At 46.3% G+C, this 18,725-nt stretch overlaps 1 protein-coding gene across 1 annotated transcript; it reads right to left on the bottom strand.

Annotated features, from left to right (window-relative positions):
* Window positions 1–872: 872 nt before the first annotated feature.
* Window positions 873–18,037, bottom strand: LRRC58 (leucine rich repeat containing 58). The gene is made up of 4 exons (XM_071433263.1): window positions 17,479–18,037; window positions 8,177–8,305; window positions 6,601–6,878; window positions 873–5,155 (listed from the first exon to the last, which is right to left on the bottom strand). The coding sequence occupies exons 1-4, from the start codon at window positions 17,988–17,990 to the stop codon at window positions 4,947–4,949; spliced, it is 1,128 nt and encodes a 375-aa protein (XP_071289364.1). The 5' UTR covers window positions 17,991–18,037; the 3' UTR covers window positions 873–4,946.
* Between the last annotated feature and the right edge of the window lie 688 nt (window positions 18,038–18,725).

Below are 18,725 nucleotides of genomic sequence, written 5' to 3'. Positions count from 1 at the left end.
TGTCAGGAATCATCACTTCAAGGATTTTGTTTCCATATATAAGGTAGGCATTAAGAAGGCAAAGAAAAGTGTATCCTTAAATTAGTTAACAGAAAGAAATAAGGATACTCTCAGCCTGGCTATGACCTGCAAGGTCACTGCCCTCTTCTGTACTTTATGTTACTCAAAATGGAGCTGCTGCATAATTAGAGAGGTTTTTCCTTACATATGAAGTTGAACCATCTCTGAAATAGTTCCCGCTGAAGTTAATATCAAGTCATTCTTGTTTCCCACTGTCCCATTTTCCAATACACCACATTTCTGCACTGACAACTGGTAATCGCATGGAAGGATCCAAAACATTTTGGCAATAGATCACAAAGCTCTTCAGGATGTAGGAGGAAACATGGGATTACTCAAGAAATGGGAACACATTAGCCAGTTAACACGATCAGAAAATTGGCATTCAAAAAATCATTTACAGGTTTCAAGGTTAGCATATTAAGAGGGAAAAAATTCAAAAGTTTAGAACTGTTTAATATTGTTGGAAAACTCCACCATGATATCTCCTGTTCTTGTTTGGGTATTTATCCTGTCTGTGAGTTACTTCTGCCTTTGAATTGTGGAGCAAATCTCTGCCACACTCTGCCAGAAGTAAAACAGGGTCTGGTTCTGTAACATACACACTGCTCTGTCACAAGTGGGCCCCAAGAGCCAGGACTTTCAGCAGTCCTTTTGGAAGTCTCACCTACTCTTGGTTTTACACAGCACAGGTCAAATCCCACCCACTCCCCAACCACATGCATTTTAATGCTTCCAATCCTATAAGAGTTCTGCTTGCAGAAACACCAGAACTGAGATGTTGGGAAATAATGGTCAGACAACAGCAGAAATAACGTTTTTGTAGGTTTAGTGTTTGCAACTTGTTTTACAGCTTATAATGAAATACTGTTAGAGAGAGTCTACATTCATATGTTTCAGGCAAAATACAGTTTTAAAATCGTAAGGCACTTTAAGATGTCCTAAAACAAATGCTTAGATAAAAATTCAACAAGAGGGCTGGATGAGAACCCTTTCTACCCTTAGTGTTCTGGTCAGTAAATGATCAATTCTCTAGTCAGGCAAGCAAGTGAAATAATCAATAGAAAGGTTTCCAAGACAGAGTTACTGCTGTATTAGTGTGCACTCTGGAGCAGTCTATTTGAAGTGTCTTCAGTTGGGGAGGGAGGGCAGGGTGTGAATAAGATGCATTAAAATAGTTCTTTGAACTGGGCAACAAAGATGCATTGCAAGGATTAAGTTTCATTACTTTCATTGGATTAAATTCCTTCCATTCATTATTGCCAACAAGAGTAAGGAACAAAAAGGAGCTGGTTCTCCCTTCCCTCCCCCCCACTCCCATTATAATTCAACTCAAGATTTCAAAGACTTAAAATGACCAGGACAGAAGCCCATGAAACAGTGCATCTGGCCACTTCAGAGTATGTTTAAATATTCATTACTGACTTCCTCAGGTCTCACCTCTTATTAAAGAAAAATATAAAAGAATTGGCAACTGTCTAAGTTGCTTCCCATCAAATTGGTATCTTGCTTCTTTTTAACATGACCCCACTGTTCCCATCAAGTACCTGCATTCAGAACCACACCAGCAGCTCTCCCTGACACAGGCTTGGTGGGGCAGCAGATGAATGTAGGCAGGGCCCCAGGCCCTGCATGGAAGAAGGAATGAGCAACTTTGCTTTACGCACTCGTGTCCCAGCTTAAGAACAGCTTCAAAAGCTGGTCATGCTGGGCTGCTGCAGCAACAAGGGGACTGATACCAAAACACTGACTGAAGACTTTACTTGAAGATGCATCTTCAGGAGCTGAAATCTGCTAAAAACTGACAGAAAACAAACAGTGGCAAAAACACTGCCTACTTCTCAGGGCCCCTGAGAAGGGGATGGTAGAAACTAGTGCCTATCATGCTGTGTCTTTTCAAGTTGTGTCTCACCTATTTTATTGCCCAGTACATTTTCAAGTCTTTGGGGGTGAACAATTGCTGAAAAACAATGCAGAGGGGCTCAATGTGTCAGGCACTACAGTATATATCTGCATTCGTAGTCCTCTCAAAAGTACCTCAGAGGGGAAAAAACCTCAAACCCAACCAACCAACAATTTGTTTTTCATACAAGTTCTTGATTGTTTTAAATTCTGACTTGAATTGCACTTTAAAGCCCAGCAGCAAAAAGAAAACTTGGTAGCTATATTCAGGAATATATATATAAATTTTTTTAAGACACATTTTATCAAGTCTAAAAATGCATAGATATCAACTGCATAAAGCTGTCAAGTTTTGACCTGGCTACAGTGAAGAATCTGTGAAAAAACAAAGACTACCCTAACAGACCATATAATATTTGGGCAGAAGTGGGATGGCTGTTCAGTTAGGAAAGATACTGCAGTTAAGCATCGAGCTAAGTTAGAACCAGCCACCACTGGTCTGAACTCATCACACACAGAGGTGCTACTGTGCAAGCAGGAACTCTGATGAAATCTAGCTTTGTAAAGTGAAAAAATGCATGACTTCAAGGCAGCTGCTGCTAAAGACAAGAAATGAAGGTGGTACCTCATGGCCCTGAGCTCAAAAGATCTTGAGATCTCAATTTGTGTGGCTCACTTTTGCTGGCAGGAGTGTCAGGCTCTAGATCACTCAGTTGATTGCTATGGTTATACCAGCAGGCAAGTTAAAATTGTGGCTTTGGAATCATCTTACTGTCATCAGCATTGCTGTGCCTGTGTTCACGTGGGACAGCAAGAAGTATCTGAAAGAGGAGATGAACAAAACAGGCCACTCACTGGTTGCAATTTCACTAACAGCATGCAATTGGTTTTGTCTCAAAATCTATAGGTTCTTCTTCCCAAGCAAACCTCACAGAATCTGCTAAAGTGACATCCAGTTGCTTGGCACATACACCTCATTGTGTCTTAAAAATATACTTAAAAAAATACTTGGAAAGGCACAGAGAACATGCAATTAATTCCTTGTGGATCAATGCACACAGGGAATCACATGTGTGTGTGGGAACTAAGTTGAAATGATTAACAATGGACAGGGTACTATTTTACTATCAGATAATTTCAAATTCCAGTTCTTTCCAAGGGAAACTGGGGAAATAAAGAGTTCTGTCAAGGAAATGCAAGGCAAGAAATTTAACTTGCACACCAAGACAAAATGGAACATACAAAGTTTCACAGACCATGTTCTTCAGGTCACATGAAAGCAAAGATTGTAGTCTAATTTAAAAAAAAATCACTAAAGCTAGTTATAAAGAGCAGAATTATCAAAGTGCTTTAATACATAAAGTGTCAAACATAATTAAACAGGACCATTAACACAGAGCTGCCAAAAGATGTTCAAAAGGTATATGTGTTTTCTGAATGCAGGAGAGAAGCACAGGTTTTAAAATTATCCTTTAGGGCCAAAGTGGGTTTAGAAAGTTTTTCTTGTTCATTTCAGCTTCTAAACATGATGGTTTTGCTCTGTTCATGCATTCAAAGGCACAGTTGGATTTGCTCTATCAGAAACTGCATCAAAAGGACTGTCTACCATGAAATATTAATGAAGGGGCAGCTCTCACTGAGTGAATCACACAACAGCCTCATAAAGTAGATTTACAGATAGCTGTCAAATGGTAATATTAATTTTATAAGATATTTCTTGATGCTTAAAAATTCTAAGCTATTTTCTGCAGCTTTCCCTTAAACATAGTTTAAGATAACTGATATATTATTTGAACCATCAAAAGACTGCCAAAACTATTGCCACGAGAGCAAATACAAACAAATAAGGAAGACATTTCAAAAGCACCTTGTGCAAGAAGCTCAGATAACATGCCTTAGCCTCCCTACCAGTTTTTGCTCTCCTGTTAGGAATCAGGAAAAAAAGACATTCTCCACAGCCCTTCTCTGGGTGTTTCAATTCACTGAGCCTTAGGCCCATGACCTTAAAGATGGAAAGTAACTCTACCAAGCACAGCAGAGCAAACTGTGGGGAAATGTGGCTGTTTATAAACAAAAAATGTCAATTGAGAACTTTCCTACAGTTCACAGCTATAAAAGCAGATTTGTTCCAATAAGCTGAGACTCAAAAGTATGATACAGACCATCACATCTGGTCCCTTGCACAGGCCTCAAGTCTGAAGTAATACCAATTATAACAGAACAACTTGTCTGTTTTCTGAAGGCACCATAAAGACAGCAACACTTCAGCTGTAATGGGAAGAGGGAGAAGGAAGAAAAATAACAAATATTGTTAAAAGAAGAGACACTAAGAGCAGCTCAGTATCACAAGGGAGAAAAAAGGTGGCTCAGTTCTATGATGGCTATAACATCTGTAACAGTACAGAAACCCTACACCTCTAGGCAAAGGAAGAATAACCAGAGTTTGGAAAAATCTAGTCCTGAATAAAAAAAATTCAACTTTCATTTTTAGTGGATGAGTGTAAAATCTGTAACTGAGATCAAAGGAGACAGAAAGGAATCAAATTGCTATATAAAACACTGGGGTCCATACATACTCACATGGCATCATTAGCCTGTTTCTGATTTACCACAGTGTTAAAGGATCTGGACAGTCTCCTTTGCTCTGCAGGATGACTGAAGTCCAGTCAAGTTTCATATATTAAAATCCTTCTGAATCCGCCAGTGAGAACAAATCCCTCTCCCAGGCCATCTGAGGAAGGGGGGTGCCTCCCAGCCAGGAGACATTTCTAACAACCCCAGGCAACCTACAGGCAGCATGCTACTGAGTTAGATCTCCTAAGCAGCACTGCACCAAGCAAGTCCAGGCTTGCTAAGATGTTCTGTCCCTGCATGGACTTGAGGACAATTTCTCATGAGCCCTTCAGGCCGGTGGCTCACGCTTCACCATTCCATTATTGCTTTGCAAATCCATTTTCCTTCCCGTCTTCCCCCGCAGCTGCCCGTTATCCCAGAAGGACTTTCTGCATCCTGTGCGCGGCGACGCTGGCCTCATCCTCAGAGTCAGACTCGCTCTGGGAAGTGGAGCTCTGGGAGGCAGAGCTGTAGGGAGAGGAGCACTCTGGGGAGCACAGGTAGTGCATCAGCGGGAGCCGATACTTCCCACAGAAGTCAACGAACTTGATCTGTCTGACGCAGCTGTCAAAGTACACACCTGTGAGGGAGAGGGAACAGAAAGACATGAGACCCTGTGCCCAAACTCCACAGGGCTCTTCTGCCTGGAGTATATGCCTTCAGTTAGGATTTCACTGGCACTGCACTGCATTATATGTCGGAGCACAAGGGATACTGGTGGAAGGGAAGGAACCAGGATACCTCTGAAAATGTGAAATTTCTTTTCTTAGTAAAAAATTTCTGTAAAACTGTGTTTGGTAAGTGACTCAGAACAGCACACTCTTCACATAAAGACACAGGATAGTTACGTCCAAATAACGCAGCAATTTCTTCTAACCATTAGGGAGAAAACTCAGGCTGGGAACTCGCAAACTTCTTAAACGTCAAGTGAATTAATGCACTCTACTTTCAAACTTGTAAAACCTCTTCTACCAGCTAGTAAAAATGCATTCACAAATAGACCTTCACAGCTCTACTTTTCTTCTGCTTGAGTGAAGCCACCATGCTGAGCTTGGATGCTACTTTCCATGGCAACAGTCTTGCTGTAACACACAATTATGTTCTCTTCCTGTCACAGCAAGTGATTTTAGACGCTGACATTTTCAGAAGTTTCCAGCAGTGTTTAAAGTCCTAGCTGGTCAGGAGAAAACTTTTCTCCTGCAGTGCTAGAGCAATGCTGCAGTACTGTGCAAGTTCATATGGCACAGTGAAAAAGCACAAAAGCACTGTTATCCAAGCTGTGCAAAACTCTTAAAAAAAGAAACTTTTCTTTCCCTCTCGATATAAGTCCCAGCCCTTCCATCTTTGCTTATGGAGCATGCTTTGATATTGTCCTGTAAGAAGATAACAGCTTGCATTATGACTGCAGGGTAAAATATTAATTAATGATTTTTTCCCCTTAATCTTCTAAATGTTAAATGTGCAGATCATTTTCTCTGGTTAAAGATTATGACTTTAGAGCCAGATTAAGCCCAAGTATTCCAGGCTGTTTTATGAAGTCCTCTCCTTCCAAGAAATGCAGGCTAGTGGTCCCAAGCTAGAGTTGCTGTTGCTAAGTGCTAAGCACTAGAGCCACTCTCCTCTCTTCCACCCAGAAATGATGCTCACCATTCAGCAAGAGTGTGTGCAAAACTTCGGCTGTCCATCACTTGCTCTGAGCTATTTCGGGGCAAGTGGATCGGAAACTTCCAATCGTAAAACCACAGTGGAGTGCTGGGATGAGCTACAAAGACTCTGACAGAAGTGCTGTCTTACATTCCCATGCAAATACGCTAAACCAGCACTGCAACTCTGAATACTGCTCCTAAGTGAACAAAGCTCCTTAAAGACAAGTTTCCAGCAGACCTGGAGCCAGGGAAATACGGCGAAAATGTGGCTGCAGTGAGTAACACTTTGAACCTGAGCGAGCTTATAAAGTCAGGGCAAGTCAGAGGGAAAGGAAACCATAAGGTAAGAGCAGGAAGCAGAGCTGTAAAGTGAACTTACCCCCACATTTAGGATTGGGGCAGTTGCTGGCCAAGCTCAGGTAGCGGACAAGGCTCTCTGGGAGGTCGCTGGGAGCGTAGGGAACGTTGCGAGTTTTAATGGTGCGCCCAGCCAGCTCCTGCAGGCTCGGGGGGTTGTAGGTCAGGTCGCGCACAAAGCGCACCACCAGCGGGTTCCCACGCAAGCTCAGCTCGTCCAGGTGAACCAGGTTAAGGATCTCTCGGGGAAGGTAAGTCAGCAGGTTATTGTGCAGGCTAAGGGAACGCAGGGAATGCAGCCTAAGGATGGAGATGGATACCCTGTCAAGATGTGCAAGCAAAATCGCCCCACGGCTGCATTAAGCAGACCTAATTACTCTCCCAGCTCCCACCAATTCCTTTTTCTTTGTTTTCCCCCCCTTTAAAACATAAATTCATGCTAAAAGAACAGTTCTTACTCCAGTACACACAATGCACTAGAAAACTCAGCTCAGCACCAGAATACCTGCTAAAGAAACACAGTCTTAAACATGCTGCTATCCCTCTCAGTATTCCCTACACACCTCAAAAAAGGTAGAACAAAAGTGTACAAACTGAGTGCTTTCAGGGGACATAACGTCTCCTTGTACCCAGCACATGCATCAAGAACAGTCCATGCAGTGCTCTGAATAAGTCACCTGCTCTGTCTCATGCATTAAAGATGACTGCTGGGAGGGAGCCAGCCCTGGAAAGCCCCGTGTTTTCATTGCTTGCGGCTGCACCACCTCACGCTGATACCACCAGCTCTGAACGAGGTCAGGCCAGGCCAGCAGCAGCACAGGGAACAAGCAATTATTTTACTTTTGGACAAGGCTTTCCCCTCTCTAGAAGCACAAAGCAATGCTCCAGCACAGGATCCAGGGCTGCTCCAAAACTTGTAAAAGTTACAAGACATTGTACTTGAAGAATAATCCCACTACACTATCAAATTCCAACTTGGAGAACTCCATGCTGCCATTCAATTGTTTTTAGGGTTACAGCTATATCTCCCATCTTCATCTCCCATCTCAAGCTACACATACAGAACCGCAGTGTCCTCTTCCCCCCATTATGAACAGATAAAGCAGTAGCCTGGCCACTAGAAGTATGCTATAGGATTACACAAACACTCTGAAATCCTAAGGTAAGGAATGTCAAGGGAACATAGAGACAAAAAATACAAAACAAAAATACACACAAAAAAGGTTTTGGGTGAAAGGCAAAACCCACCCAGCATTCATTACTAATAGAACAGTACCATTCTTACTTGTTAAGGAAGCAATTTAACTTTTCTGAGTTGCACAGGTACTTTTCAGGGTCCTCTATAGAAATCTATCAATTCACTGTAAGGTGCAATCTCAGTGATGGTTTTTTAACATAATCCTTTCAATTGAGTTTTCTAGATCACATATTCATGATCTGCCTGCAGTGCACCATGCCAAGGATGTTCTTTTTCAAATCCAGTCACATTAACAAACTGAAGGACAAATAGGTCCTCCCAGGTACTTTTATCCACACACACAGAAGTAAAAGTTCAAGGAGTTAATTACAGCTGGTGGCTGATGACAGTAAATACTCACTGTGCCAGCTGAGGTGGAATGCTCTGGATCTTGTTGTCACACAGAACTAGATACCTCAGAGAAGGCAGTTTTGCTAATTCAGGTGGAATTGCCGTAATGAAATTCCCTCCAAGGTACAGAAACTCTAAACTGAAAAACAGAAGAGAAAAGAGTGCATTATTTCATTAATTTCAAGTTTCCTTTAACACCCGGGTTTTCACAGCTACTGCATTTCTTAAAGGAAACTGACAGATGACTACCTATGAGATAATTTGCTGAGAGCAGGAAAAAAAGCTGAGTTGCACATCAAAATTACAAGAGAGCTGCTGTTTCACAATAGATAGTGTTGAGATTTTTACCTCCAAACTCCTGCAGTCACCATTACACCTGCAGGTAGGCACCAGACAACTGTGTATTCCTACACCAATCCCTTATGCAAAGCTCCTGCTCCTATTTCCAAGGATGTGCAGCCTGCAAACACAGGGTCTGCAGCACCTCCACATATCCTGTGGCAGCCAGTGGGAGCTCTCAGTTCCAGTAAGAGTGAAGCACGAGTGCAGTGTCTCTCCCTGGAAATCCTGGCCCTGCACCAGCACTAGTTGCTCTTTGTGGAATCATCTGACTCCTCGGTGACTAACTGGAACCATTAGTCAGAGGCAGCCAGTCCCCCTTAGATACAATTCACACACCAACACCACAGCTGCAACAGCACACAAGAGCACACGAGTGCACCTAAGTCACACAAGTACACGCACGCAATTTCTCAGAGAGATTGATTTCACTACTCTGAAGTCATGAAGCCCAAACCAGAAACCATAGCTGGGCTTCACTGCAGTTTGGGCCCAACTAAAAGAATCACTGGATGTCCTGTGAAAACTCAGTGGATGGGACACAGGAACAGAGAGAGGCACTAAATCCCTTCTGCCAGGAGTAGCCAGTATGTGCTGTGCATCTCTGCCCTTCTAGGAAGAAAAATTGGCAAGCATTTCTCTTTGACATAATAGCTTAAAGTCCCCATTCCACAGACTCAAGCAGCTTTCTTTACATGTTCTCAGATGTCTGAAAGAGGAGCAAAGGCAGGCTCAGTTTGGGTACATCTTGTTAACCACAGTCCAGCCAAGATTTTCTCCCATGTTTGAAAAAGGTGGATCGCACAGTCCTGGTTCAGTATCTCCAGTACACGCTCAGGCTGCCTAACTACAAAGCACCTTGGCCTTCTCTGATCCAGCAAGCATTGCCCACACGCCAGGGAAAGTGAACTCATCCAGGCTCCATCTGCCCTTCTTTAAGTATAGGTTATAACTTCCTTGGAGTAGGAGACACCTTCACCTCACCCCAGCAACTGAGAAATGCTATGGATACAACTGGCACAGAAACACAGGAACAGAGCACCCAAAGGACATGGTGGCCACTCAGACAAGGTCTGAGCTCTGAAACTCTGTGCCACAGCATATGTGGAGCGCAGAGAAGCTCCCCCCGATACTTCCCTTGGGATGGAGCAGGAGAACAGCAGGGTGAGTCTATTTCACTCAGTTCTTGCAAGAAACTTGAAACCCAGAGATCCAATGACAGCATCTGCTTGGGCTACAGAGGCCACTACTGCAGCACAAATGCACTTGCCCAGCAGCAAGGACAGAATGACAGACCTTTGCAACACACCAGGAGATGCTTCCAGGGCTCAGCTTTCCCTGGATTCCCTTATAATTTTCAAGTATGTCAAAGGTAGGCTAAATAATAGAAATCGGACAAAGTGGACAGAAAATTAAGCCTTAAACTGAATTTGATTACATGGAAGGCAGCACCTACAGACCAAACGGGACAGCATGTTTGGAGGTTACTCTGAAGGTGAAAGAAAGTGCACAGTGAAAAACCACCACCAATTGCCATTGCTTCTAAGTAACCTTAACCTCTCTTCTACTCCAACAACTTTTATGGTGAGGGGGTAGGAGGAAGGCTGCTGTGCAGAGACCATGTCAATGAGAGATTATTTTTAATTAATTTTTGATCCCCTAACAAAGCCCTGAGTTTTAACCAAAATTCCTCCTTCAAACCTCCATTATTTCCTGAGGTGGATTTAGGCTGCTTGGCTCTCATTAGGGACTTAACTGCTGAGTATACAATTCCATACAATTCCTAACTCCATAACAGTGCTGGAGCTCACACCAAAAACTGTTGGGCAAGGGAATTCTAGCAATGTGGATTTCAATATTTAAACAAGGTTTAGATGTGTATGAGTTTGCACTTCCTAGGAAAAGTGAATAATTAACTCCTCATCCTTTGTGCTTGAGAACACTAATGCCAGTAAAGTGACATGGCATAAAAAAAGGTAGGCACCTCCTACCAGGGAAGGAGAAGAGGGCACAAGTTATCCAGTAAAAATGTTTTGGGAATTCATTTCAAGGTATAAAATGCATATGTTTCAAGAACAGCCTACTGTACAAACTAAGTATACAAAAACACTGCCTACAAACTTCTTACAGCTTCAAATCTGTTATTTGTAAAGTCTGTAATGAGAACACTGAGTGATACCAGGAAGGAAAGACCTAACATCAGAATACAAACTGTCTCTAACTAAAAACCCACTAAATAAGGTAATTCCTTCACTGGCAACAAAATGCTTCTTAAAAATGTTTTCTTTTCACTCATCTTCTGAATCACCTTTTTGGGGTCAGTAGACTGAAAACTCATGGGGCCAGTGTAGTACAGCAAATTCATAATTTCCACATCAACTTATGGTATTAATTAGATGAGTAATTTATGAAAAAAACACAGGGAGGAAGTTTTGAAAGGACAAAGAAACTTACTTAAAACATAGGAAAGATATTGTTATAGCTTCCACTGAAATACTGCTCATTGGGAAAACAAAATCTGTAACTCCCATCCCTCTAAGTACCATTTGCTAGGAAGAGGGATCTAGGCTGATGAAGGTGAAGGAATCAACAACAGCCATTTCTGCATCAAACTGAAGTGTCAAGAATTGTCTGAGCAAAGTTAACCATGACACAGGAAAGGATTTTCAAGAGGCGTGACCCTTTTATCAAGAGCACTGACCACAGCACTGGGACGCAGTTTGTTCCCAGCTCATCTGCTCCTGGCCTGATACTCGTGTCACACTCATACTAAGCCTGGATCTGGAGGCAAAGGTGATGCTGGCTCTCGAGCTGTCCTGCTCAGGGCAGGGCAGTTTGCTGCTCGCTAAGACAAGCAAAAGCACTGCTCAGCTCTGCCCTCTTCACACAAGAGCCTGCAGGAAGGCAATCCACAACATTCAGCGCAGGTTGTTGCAGGAGGACCACAGCAGGGATGGCACTGAGCTAGGCGAATGCTTCTAACTAACCTTTCACACTTAGACCTAGTCCTTCTGACAATCATTAATCTGTACAGTCATTTTGATCGATCAGCTAAGGTCTTACGAGCTGCTGTGTACACAGAGGTAGAACCGGATTTTTTTCTGTACTTTCAAAATTCCAGAATCTTCAAAAAGCCAGAGATCAACTATCATCAAACGAACCTAAGCTCCAATTTTTGAAGCTAGAATGAGGGATTTACTTCCAACCTGCCACACAGGCTTGGCTGAATGAGTTTCAAGAGGGGACAAACACTAACAAAATCAATCTCAACAGAATCTGAAAAAAACCCCCAACAACTATGTGACAGAGTTACTAATGAGGGTTGACACTTTCTCTCCTGCCTTTTAGCAATGTTGACAAATACACTAATAAAAGGCCAGAGTTCCTTTCAGCCTCACACCCAGCAGCCCCCTGCTCAGCACAACCCGTCCTAATTGCTGCCAAGAACAGCCAGCACGCTCAGCCCATCATGTGGTGCTCCTCTCTAGCAGCATATTTCACACCACTGGGCTGAGGGGTGGCAATGAAAATACTTTTACCTACTAGGAAATGAGTGGAGAAATGCTCAAACAACTATGATCAATTCAAGGGGTGGCAGCAAAGTTTAACATGCAAAGAGACTGCACCTTCTTGCTTGAATGTGTCCTTGATGTTTTCAGGTCATCATAGAGCACAAATCAAATCCAAAAGCCCCCAAACATTCAGGAAATAAGAAGAGCCACTCTGAGCACTATAGGTATTTTTTTTTATACCTATCAATTAACACAGCACTCCCATAGTCATATTTCAAGGGGATAATTTCTTCAGGCATAGGAGATACTCAAATTTTCAATCCACCCTGTTTCCCCACAGATGCTTCTTCGGATAAAATTTAACATCTGACATCAAACAGATGCATCTAAATAGGTAATATAAAAAAACCCAAACCAACAATGGTGCCTGAAATAGCTCCAGGTCTTTTTAAGATAAAGTTTTTAGCAAGAAATTTCCAGGGCAGTTTTGAGGCTCATGCAAGGGAGGAATTTCAAAGCAGCCCACAGTACACTCCTGTTAACCCTGTTCTACGATTTGCTAATTCCTGAGAGAACTGCATAGCCTTTGCTGACACGCAAATTTAAGATCAAACGGTCGTCTGAACGCTATTTGCAAAACGTTTGAAGAGGGGAAGAAGAAGGGAGACAGCAAGCAGATTTCCTAATGCTGTATCTTTATCAAAGCTCTGCTTGCCCTTTTTCCCACACTAACAGCCGTCCTTTAAGCGTACGCTTGTCTAACATGCTTAATGCTACCCACGAATGAAAGCAAACGCTCTGGTTTTCAATGCATCTAAGCCTTTACACAAACCTTGCATGAATCCAGTTGGGCGTCTGAGGGCTTTGATCCCAGCCCTGGCACAGCCAGGCTTTATTAGAGCAAGAAGGAAAGGAACGTGCACGGGTCTTTTCCAAGCTCTGCCTGCTCCCAGTGCTCTACAGAGCATGAGAGTATTCACCAGAAGAGTATGACTAAACTCAAAATTCCCATGGGAGACTCGAAGTATCAGCTGCATTTCGCTAAGCCTTTGAGAATTATTCATTTTATAGGACACTTGCAGGACATTTCCCCAGTCCTGCATGCTGATCATGGTAAATCTTGCACACTTTAAGCCAAAACTCACAGCTGCACCATGAAGATCAGAGCTATGTCTGACCAGATTTGCCTGACAAATTTTGTGCCAGGATGGGCACAAGTAGATGGCCACATTTGTAACTCACCAGCTGTAATATACTTTGCCCCACTGTGCATCCCCAGTTGGATCAGCAGAGGGAGGATATGCAGAACCAATGTGCAATGGGATCTCTCTGCAGATCACAGCTCAGGAGCTGCTGAGGGCTGTGAACTGAGTCTGAGAGAGAGTGACTGACCACAACATCTCCCACTGGAAACACACCAAGGTCAGCACAGAGAACTACAGAGAAGATAACACTTGTGGCTGCCTATGCTAAGCTTGTATTTTATCTGGCAACAAACAGGAACGCATTGCAAAGACGGCTGCTCTCACATGTCTGGTGCATTCCTCACCCTAAATTCACAGCAAGAACCAATACTCAGGTCTTGCACTGTACTGACACATCAGCTGACAGGAACTGGGGATGCTGGGCATACAGAAGGACCTGGCATGGCCTCAACATGATCAAGGAAAAGCCCTCAGCAGGGTCAACACCTACATTTCTCAGAAACACATGAGGCTAATGCTGGTCACACTCCATGCTTACAGTGAAACTATGATGAAAGAGCACTGAATTTTCCTAATGGAAAACATGAAGCAGAGGTTATTCATCCTTGGTGCCAGCTTGCTATGATCAGCATCATCCTACTGCCATCACCAGAGCAATCATGATCATACACTTATGATGCCATGCAAAGGAAGCTTCCAAGCATATTGGTGGTCCTTCCACAACAGCCTAGGAGACAACCAGTAATCAGGAACACAGCACTCACTTTCCATGCAGGATCTTGCACTGCACACAGAACATTTGTGTGGGCAAGGATGGGGCAGATAGCTGAAGTCAGAAGGAGCAGGACACAACAGCAGCAGGACTGGCTGTGGTTCTTATCAGCAAGTTCATTACCTTGCCAGGACACCAGGAGCATGCCAGGAAGTTTCTACACAATGACCCAAATACAGCTTGTGTGAAGTGGTGGATTTATTATCTTCCTGGTGTGTAACAACACGTGGCACACACCTCCCGTTGCAGGACGTTCGCATTCGTAGTCACCAGCATGTTCCTTCTCCTGTGGCAGCTCAGACCCATCAGCTTTTTATACTTTCAACTTTACCACATACACAGACTCCTTACCTGCTATATTCCTGGCCTTCACTAAAACTGACATGCTGTCCCTTCAAAAACTAAAACAGGAAACTATGGGGTGCAGACGAAAGACATGAAGCTTAGTTATCAAGAGTATTTAAAAAAAAAAGAATTCATCACAGCTCAGACATTCCCTGGAAATCCAAGAATCATTTCTAGATTTCTGCAACTCCAGTCTGTTCTATAATCAGTGACTGGAGCAAATGGGAAGCTGCCAGGGTCGTAGGAAGAGGAGAACTGCTCGTCTCAGGAACTCTATTAGCAGCAAGAGGAACTTGATCAGTAAGAGTGCTGCCTGCATTCCCCTGTGATCTCAGAGCCCCTAAGATAAAAGAAAAATTTCTTTTTATGAGATACTGCACATGGAAAAAGGGTCAAGGTCTTGGCTTGTCAGCAACAGCAAGACTGGCATTTGCAGATCGAGCTGTGAGGTTAACAGAAGCCACAACACCAGGTCCCACCTCCAACTTCTAGAGCTCAGAAACTAACAGAGGTCTCTGTGTTGCTGTGCTGTAACAGCTGGCTCTGCTCTGTCCTTGCTCAGGCTCATTTTACCCACTTCCATAACAAGCACGCTTACACTGAGGACACCTCTCTTGTCAGCAGGTAGGAGCAGAGTCTGGCAGCAGTTTCTCTCCAGAATGTACTTTCTTATGTTTTTGGGAAGGGTCACTGGTTATCTGGGTCCCAATGAATAGATTCAGGAGTCCCTCTGGAGGAACAACACATTAAAAAGTGTTGCTTTCTCCCAGCACTGGCAAAGCCGCGGGCAGCTCCCTTTCATGACTTAAACAGTCCCAGATGCAGAAATCACTGATGGCAGAGTGCTAAAGAAGCTTACAGTCCTGGTGGGGCACAGATTTGCTCTCTTGAGCTAAAGTTCAATTACATTCTGTTGACATGTTAGCAGAAGTTCAATGAGGTAGCAGTGGTGACGTGGGCAGCAGACAGAAGCTGCGTCTGCGTGTAACTTTTCAACCCCACACATCACTTTGCAATGATGAACAGAGAGTTCAACAGCTTTGTTTGCATTTGCTCCCTCTGAATTCTCCTGCTGGGGGTTCCAGCATGACTGGTCCAAGAAAAGGTGCAGGACAGGACAACGAGGAACCCTGCTTCAGGGCAGGTCAGAGGAACAAAGCAGAGTGACAGAGGTGCAGTGTGGAGCACAGGTCACAGCCTGCCGGGGCATCGTGTGCGGTGCTACACAGCCCAGTACCTTCCTGGGGATGTCCCAGAAGAAAAGCAGGGCTGAAGTTTGCTTTCTGGAGGAAAAAAAAGGAAAGAGAGAGAAAAACCCACAACCCACAGAGACCATAGAAACAGCAGCAGGGAGCCTCTGACTCAGAGGTGGGAGCAACTATCAGATCTCAGCCACATCCTGGATGCTATCAGACACGATATGGAGACAATGTGGATCATCTTCCTCATGCTGCCCTCCTTTACTGGCCTCCTATCCCTTGCCTCATTTCCTTTTTCATCCCTCAAGCATCTGTTCCCAGACAGAAAAAAGCTGAGTTTCCTCTTCCTCATGACAGCCCCAGCCCAGGATGTATCATAACTCTGCCAAGGATATGGACATTCTCCAGCACTCAAAATGTCTCATAGCATCTCTCAGCCCAGAGAGCTTAACCCAGAATTGCTTCAAATCCGTAACAGGTGCATGCTATGCTACCTGGACAAAAGCTACAAACCCAATTGTATTATACTGCAGCAGACAAATCCTTTCCCCAACAGCACTCAAGCAATTGTGGTACATCCCACCTACACCCATGGGAGACATCACTCCACACAAAACATTCTGTGCTTGCACCGGATGCAGCTCTGCTGAACCATAGTAATTGCTGGTATTTAGGGTCAAGGGTGCTGGAATTTGCATAAGAGAGGTTGCTTCTGGCAAGTCCCTTGGCAAAGAGCTGGAGCAAACAAAGGTCAGATCCAAAGTCTTAGCAGAGACCCACATAGAGGCCAGCCTGGGGCTTGGGAATGTGGCAGAACACGCTGAGGTGCCTGTGTCACTTAAGCCAGAACAAGCATCCCGCTTGCCCAGGAGGAGACCAGGCTTCAGGGATAGTCAGCCCAGGCCTATGCAGGCAGCCAACACCCTGTGCTGTCTAAGGCCTGTTCCCAGCCCAGCACTGTTCCAATTGCTGTGATTCAGCCACAAGTTTCTGTATGACCAGCCTGCGGTGGCCGGACACAGGCCCAGATCCAGAAGTACCCCTGCACCCTAGCACAGCCTGGGGCTCCACGCCTTGGGTCTGTCAGATCTACACAAGCCGACAGGCTGAGAGAAACACCACAAACCCCCATCCATGACAGCAAGCCCCCAGTGGGACTGCAGCTGTAGGGGCAGAAAGGCCCTGCTGTTTGATGAGCCACAAACATGTCTTTATCCTCCTGAGCAACCCATCGTGCAGCCATGAGCTGCAGGACACATGGGGTTTATCTCGCTGTCACCCAGAGATGTGCTGGAGAGGAAAGCCATGGAGAGCCTTCCTCATGCCAACACCCACACCAACCACACCATCACCAGGAGAGCAGCCCTGCACCAGGGCAGTGCCAAGAGGCACCCAGTTTGTGAGCTCAGAAGGCCCATCGTCACCTGAAGAATACAGAGAATTAGTTGGGCTGGAAGGGACCACAGGTCATCTGTTCCAGCCTCCCTACTCAAGCAGGGTTACCCCAGAGCACACGGCACAGAACTGTCCACTGGAACACCTTCAATGAGGGAGACTCCACAACCACCCTGGGCAACCTGTTCCAGTGGTTGGTCACCCCCACATTAAAGTTCTCCCTCATGTTCAGGAGGAACTTCCTGTGCATCATCATTTTCTGCCTGCTGCCTCTTGTCCTACTGCTTGGCACCACCAAGAAGAGCCTGCCTTCATCCTCAATGCCCACCCTTTAGATACTTATATATATATGTATGTGGATGAGGTAAAGAACGTCCTGGAGTTTTCGTAACTCAACATGACGAAGAGGAAGAGCCACGTTAGCGGCAGCAGTGCTTGGAGACTACCTGAGGCTGGAGAGAACTGACCCTCTGAGGGGGAGCGTGGCAGGAAACCCGGCCGGGCTTGCCGAGGCTGTCCCTGTTCCCGCGGGGCCCGTCCCTCACCTGTGGAGCTCCTGGATGTCGGGCGGGATGCCGTGGAGCCGGTTGCCGCCGAGGCTGAGGCTGCGCAGCCCGCGGAGCTGCAGCAGCGCGGGCGGCACCTCGGAGAAGCGGTTCCCGCTGAGGTTGAGGACGCGGAGGGAGCGGGCGAGCGGCGCCTGCTCCAGCCCCTTGGGCAGCGACCCAGGCCCGCCAAGCCGGTTGTTCTTGGCCAGCAAGGTGTGGAGGCACGGCAGGGACAGCAGCTCCGTGCCCATCTCCGTCAGCCCCGTCCCGCTCACGTCCAGCACCTCCAGCGCCGGGAACCACTGCGACAGCCCGGCGGGCAGTGGGCCCGACAGCCGCCGCGGCGACAGCACCAGCCGCCGCGCCTCCGCGCTGCGCCGCGCCGACAGCTCCGCCGCCAGCGCCGGCTCAGGCTCGGACTCGGGCTCCGGCTCGGGCTCCGACTCCGGCTCCATCGCCAGCTCCGGTCCCGGCTCCAGCTCGGGGCTGTCCCCGCCAGCCGCCGCCATCCCGCCCGCACTGACCGACGGCCCCGCGCGTCACGCCGCCCCGGCCCGCCCCGGAACCTGCATAGCCCCGCCGCCCCCCAGCGTCATGCTCGATCCCGGGCACGCCGCCGGCCGAGGCCACAGCGAGGCGAGCGTTCTTATGCAGGTTGCGGGGCACCTGCGGGTGGGCGGCGGAGGGATGGGGAGCGTTCGGCGGCCCCGAAACGAGCACGGGAGGACGGCGTGCAGGCGGGGCGGGAGGCGGCCCCATGGCGGGGGCGGCGCGGGGGTCGTGGCTGATCCCGTGCCGCTGCTCGCTCCGGCTGCGGCCGCAGTCTGCGCCCGGCGGCCTGGCCTACCGGGCTGATGCCAAACCGCCGGCTGGAAATGCCACCTCCTCCCTCCCAAATGTTTTACTCCGAGCTCGGGACACCAGAGCTGCTAAGTGTAAAATTAAACCATAGCCTTTACTGTGGCCCTTTTGGTCATCCTGGGAGCCCGAAGGAGAGGCGCTGCCTCAGCCCGTGTGCTCCATGGCCTCTCCTTTGTGGCAGCTGGTGGGGGAGCCCGGCCCAGCATCCCTGGTCAGCGGGTGTCGACCCTTTGTCCAAGGGTTGATCTGCTTTGTCCCTGCAGAACAGGGAGGTTGGAACTGAGCGATCTTTGAGGCCCCTTCCAACCCAAAACACCCTGTGGTTCTGTGAGCTGCTGCCGCGGAGCACCAAAAGGGAGGCACTCCCAGAAGTACCTCAGTGT

The sequence above is a fragment of the Agelaius tricolor genome, unplaced genomic scaffold, assembly GCF_023055355.1.
Source record: "Agelaius tricolor isolate 1412-34295 unplaced genomic scaffold, bAgeTri1.0.p SCAF_9, whole genome shotgun sequence".
Taxonomy (NCBI): Eukaryota; Metazoa; Chordata; class Aves; order Passeriformes; family Icteridae; genus Agelaius; species Agelaius tricolor.
This window is presented reverse-complemented; position numbering and strand designations above follow the sequence as displayed.

Excerpts from the sequence above, each read along its gene's own strand:
- LRRC58 (XM_071433263.1), bottom strand. The coding sequence starts at position 17,990 with ATGGCGGCGGCTGGCGGGGACAGCCCCGAGCTGGAGCCGGGACCGGAG. Across the intron at positions 8,306-17,478 it reads GACATCCAGGAGCTCCACAG|TTTAGAGTTTCTGTACCTTG; the intron begins GTGAGGGACGGG and ends TCTGTTTTTCAG. Across the intron at positions 5,156-6,600 it reads CCCCAATCCTAAATGTGGGG|GTGTGTACTTTGACAGCTGC; the intron begins GTAAGTTCACTT and ends TCTCCCTCACAG.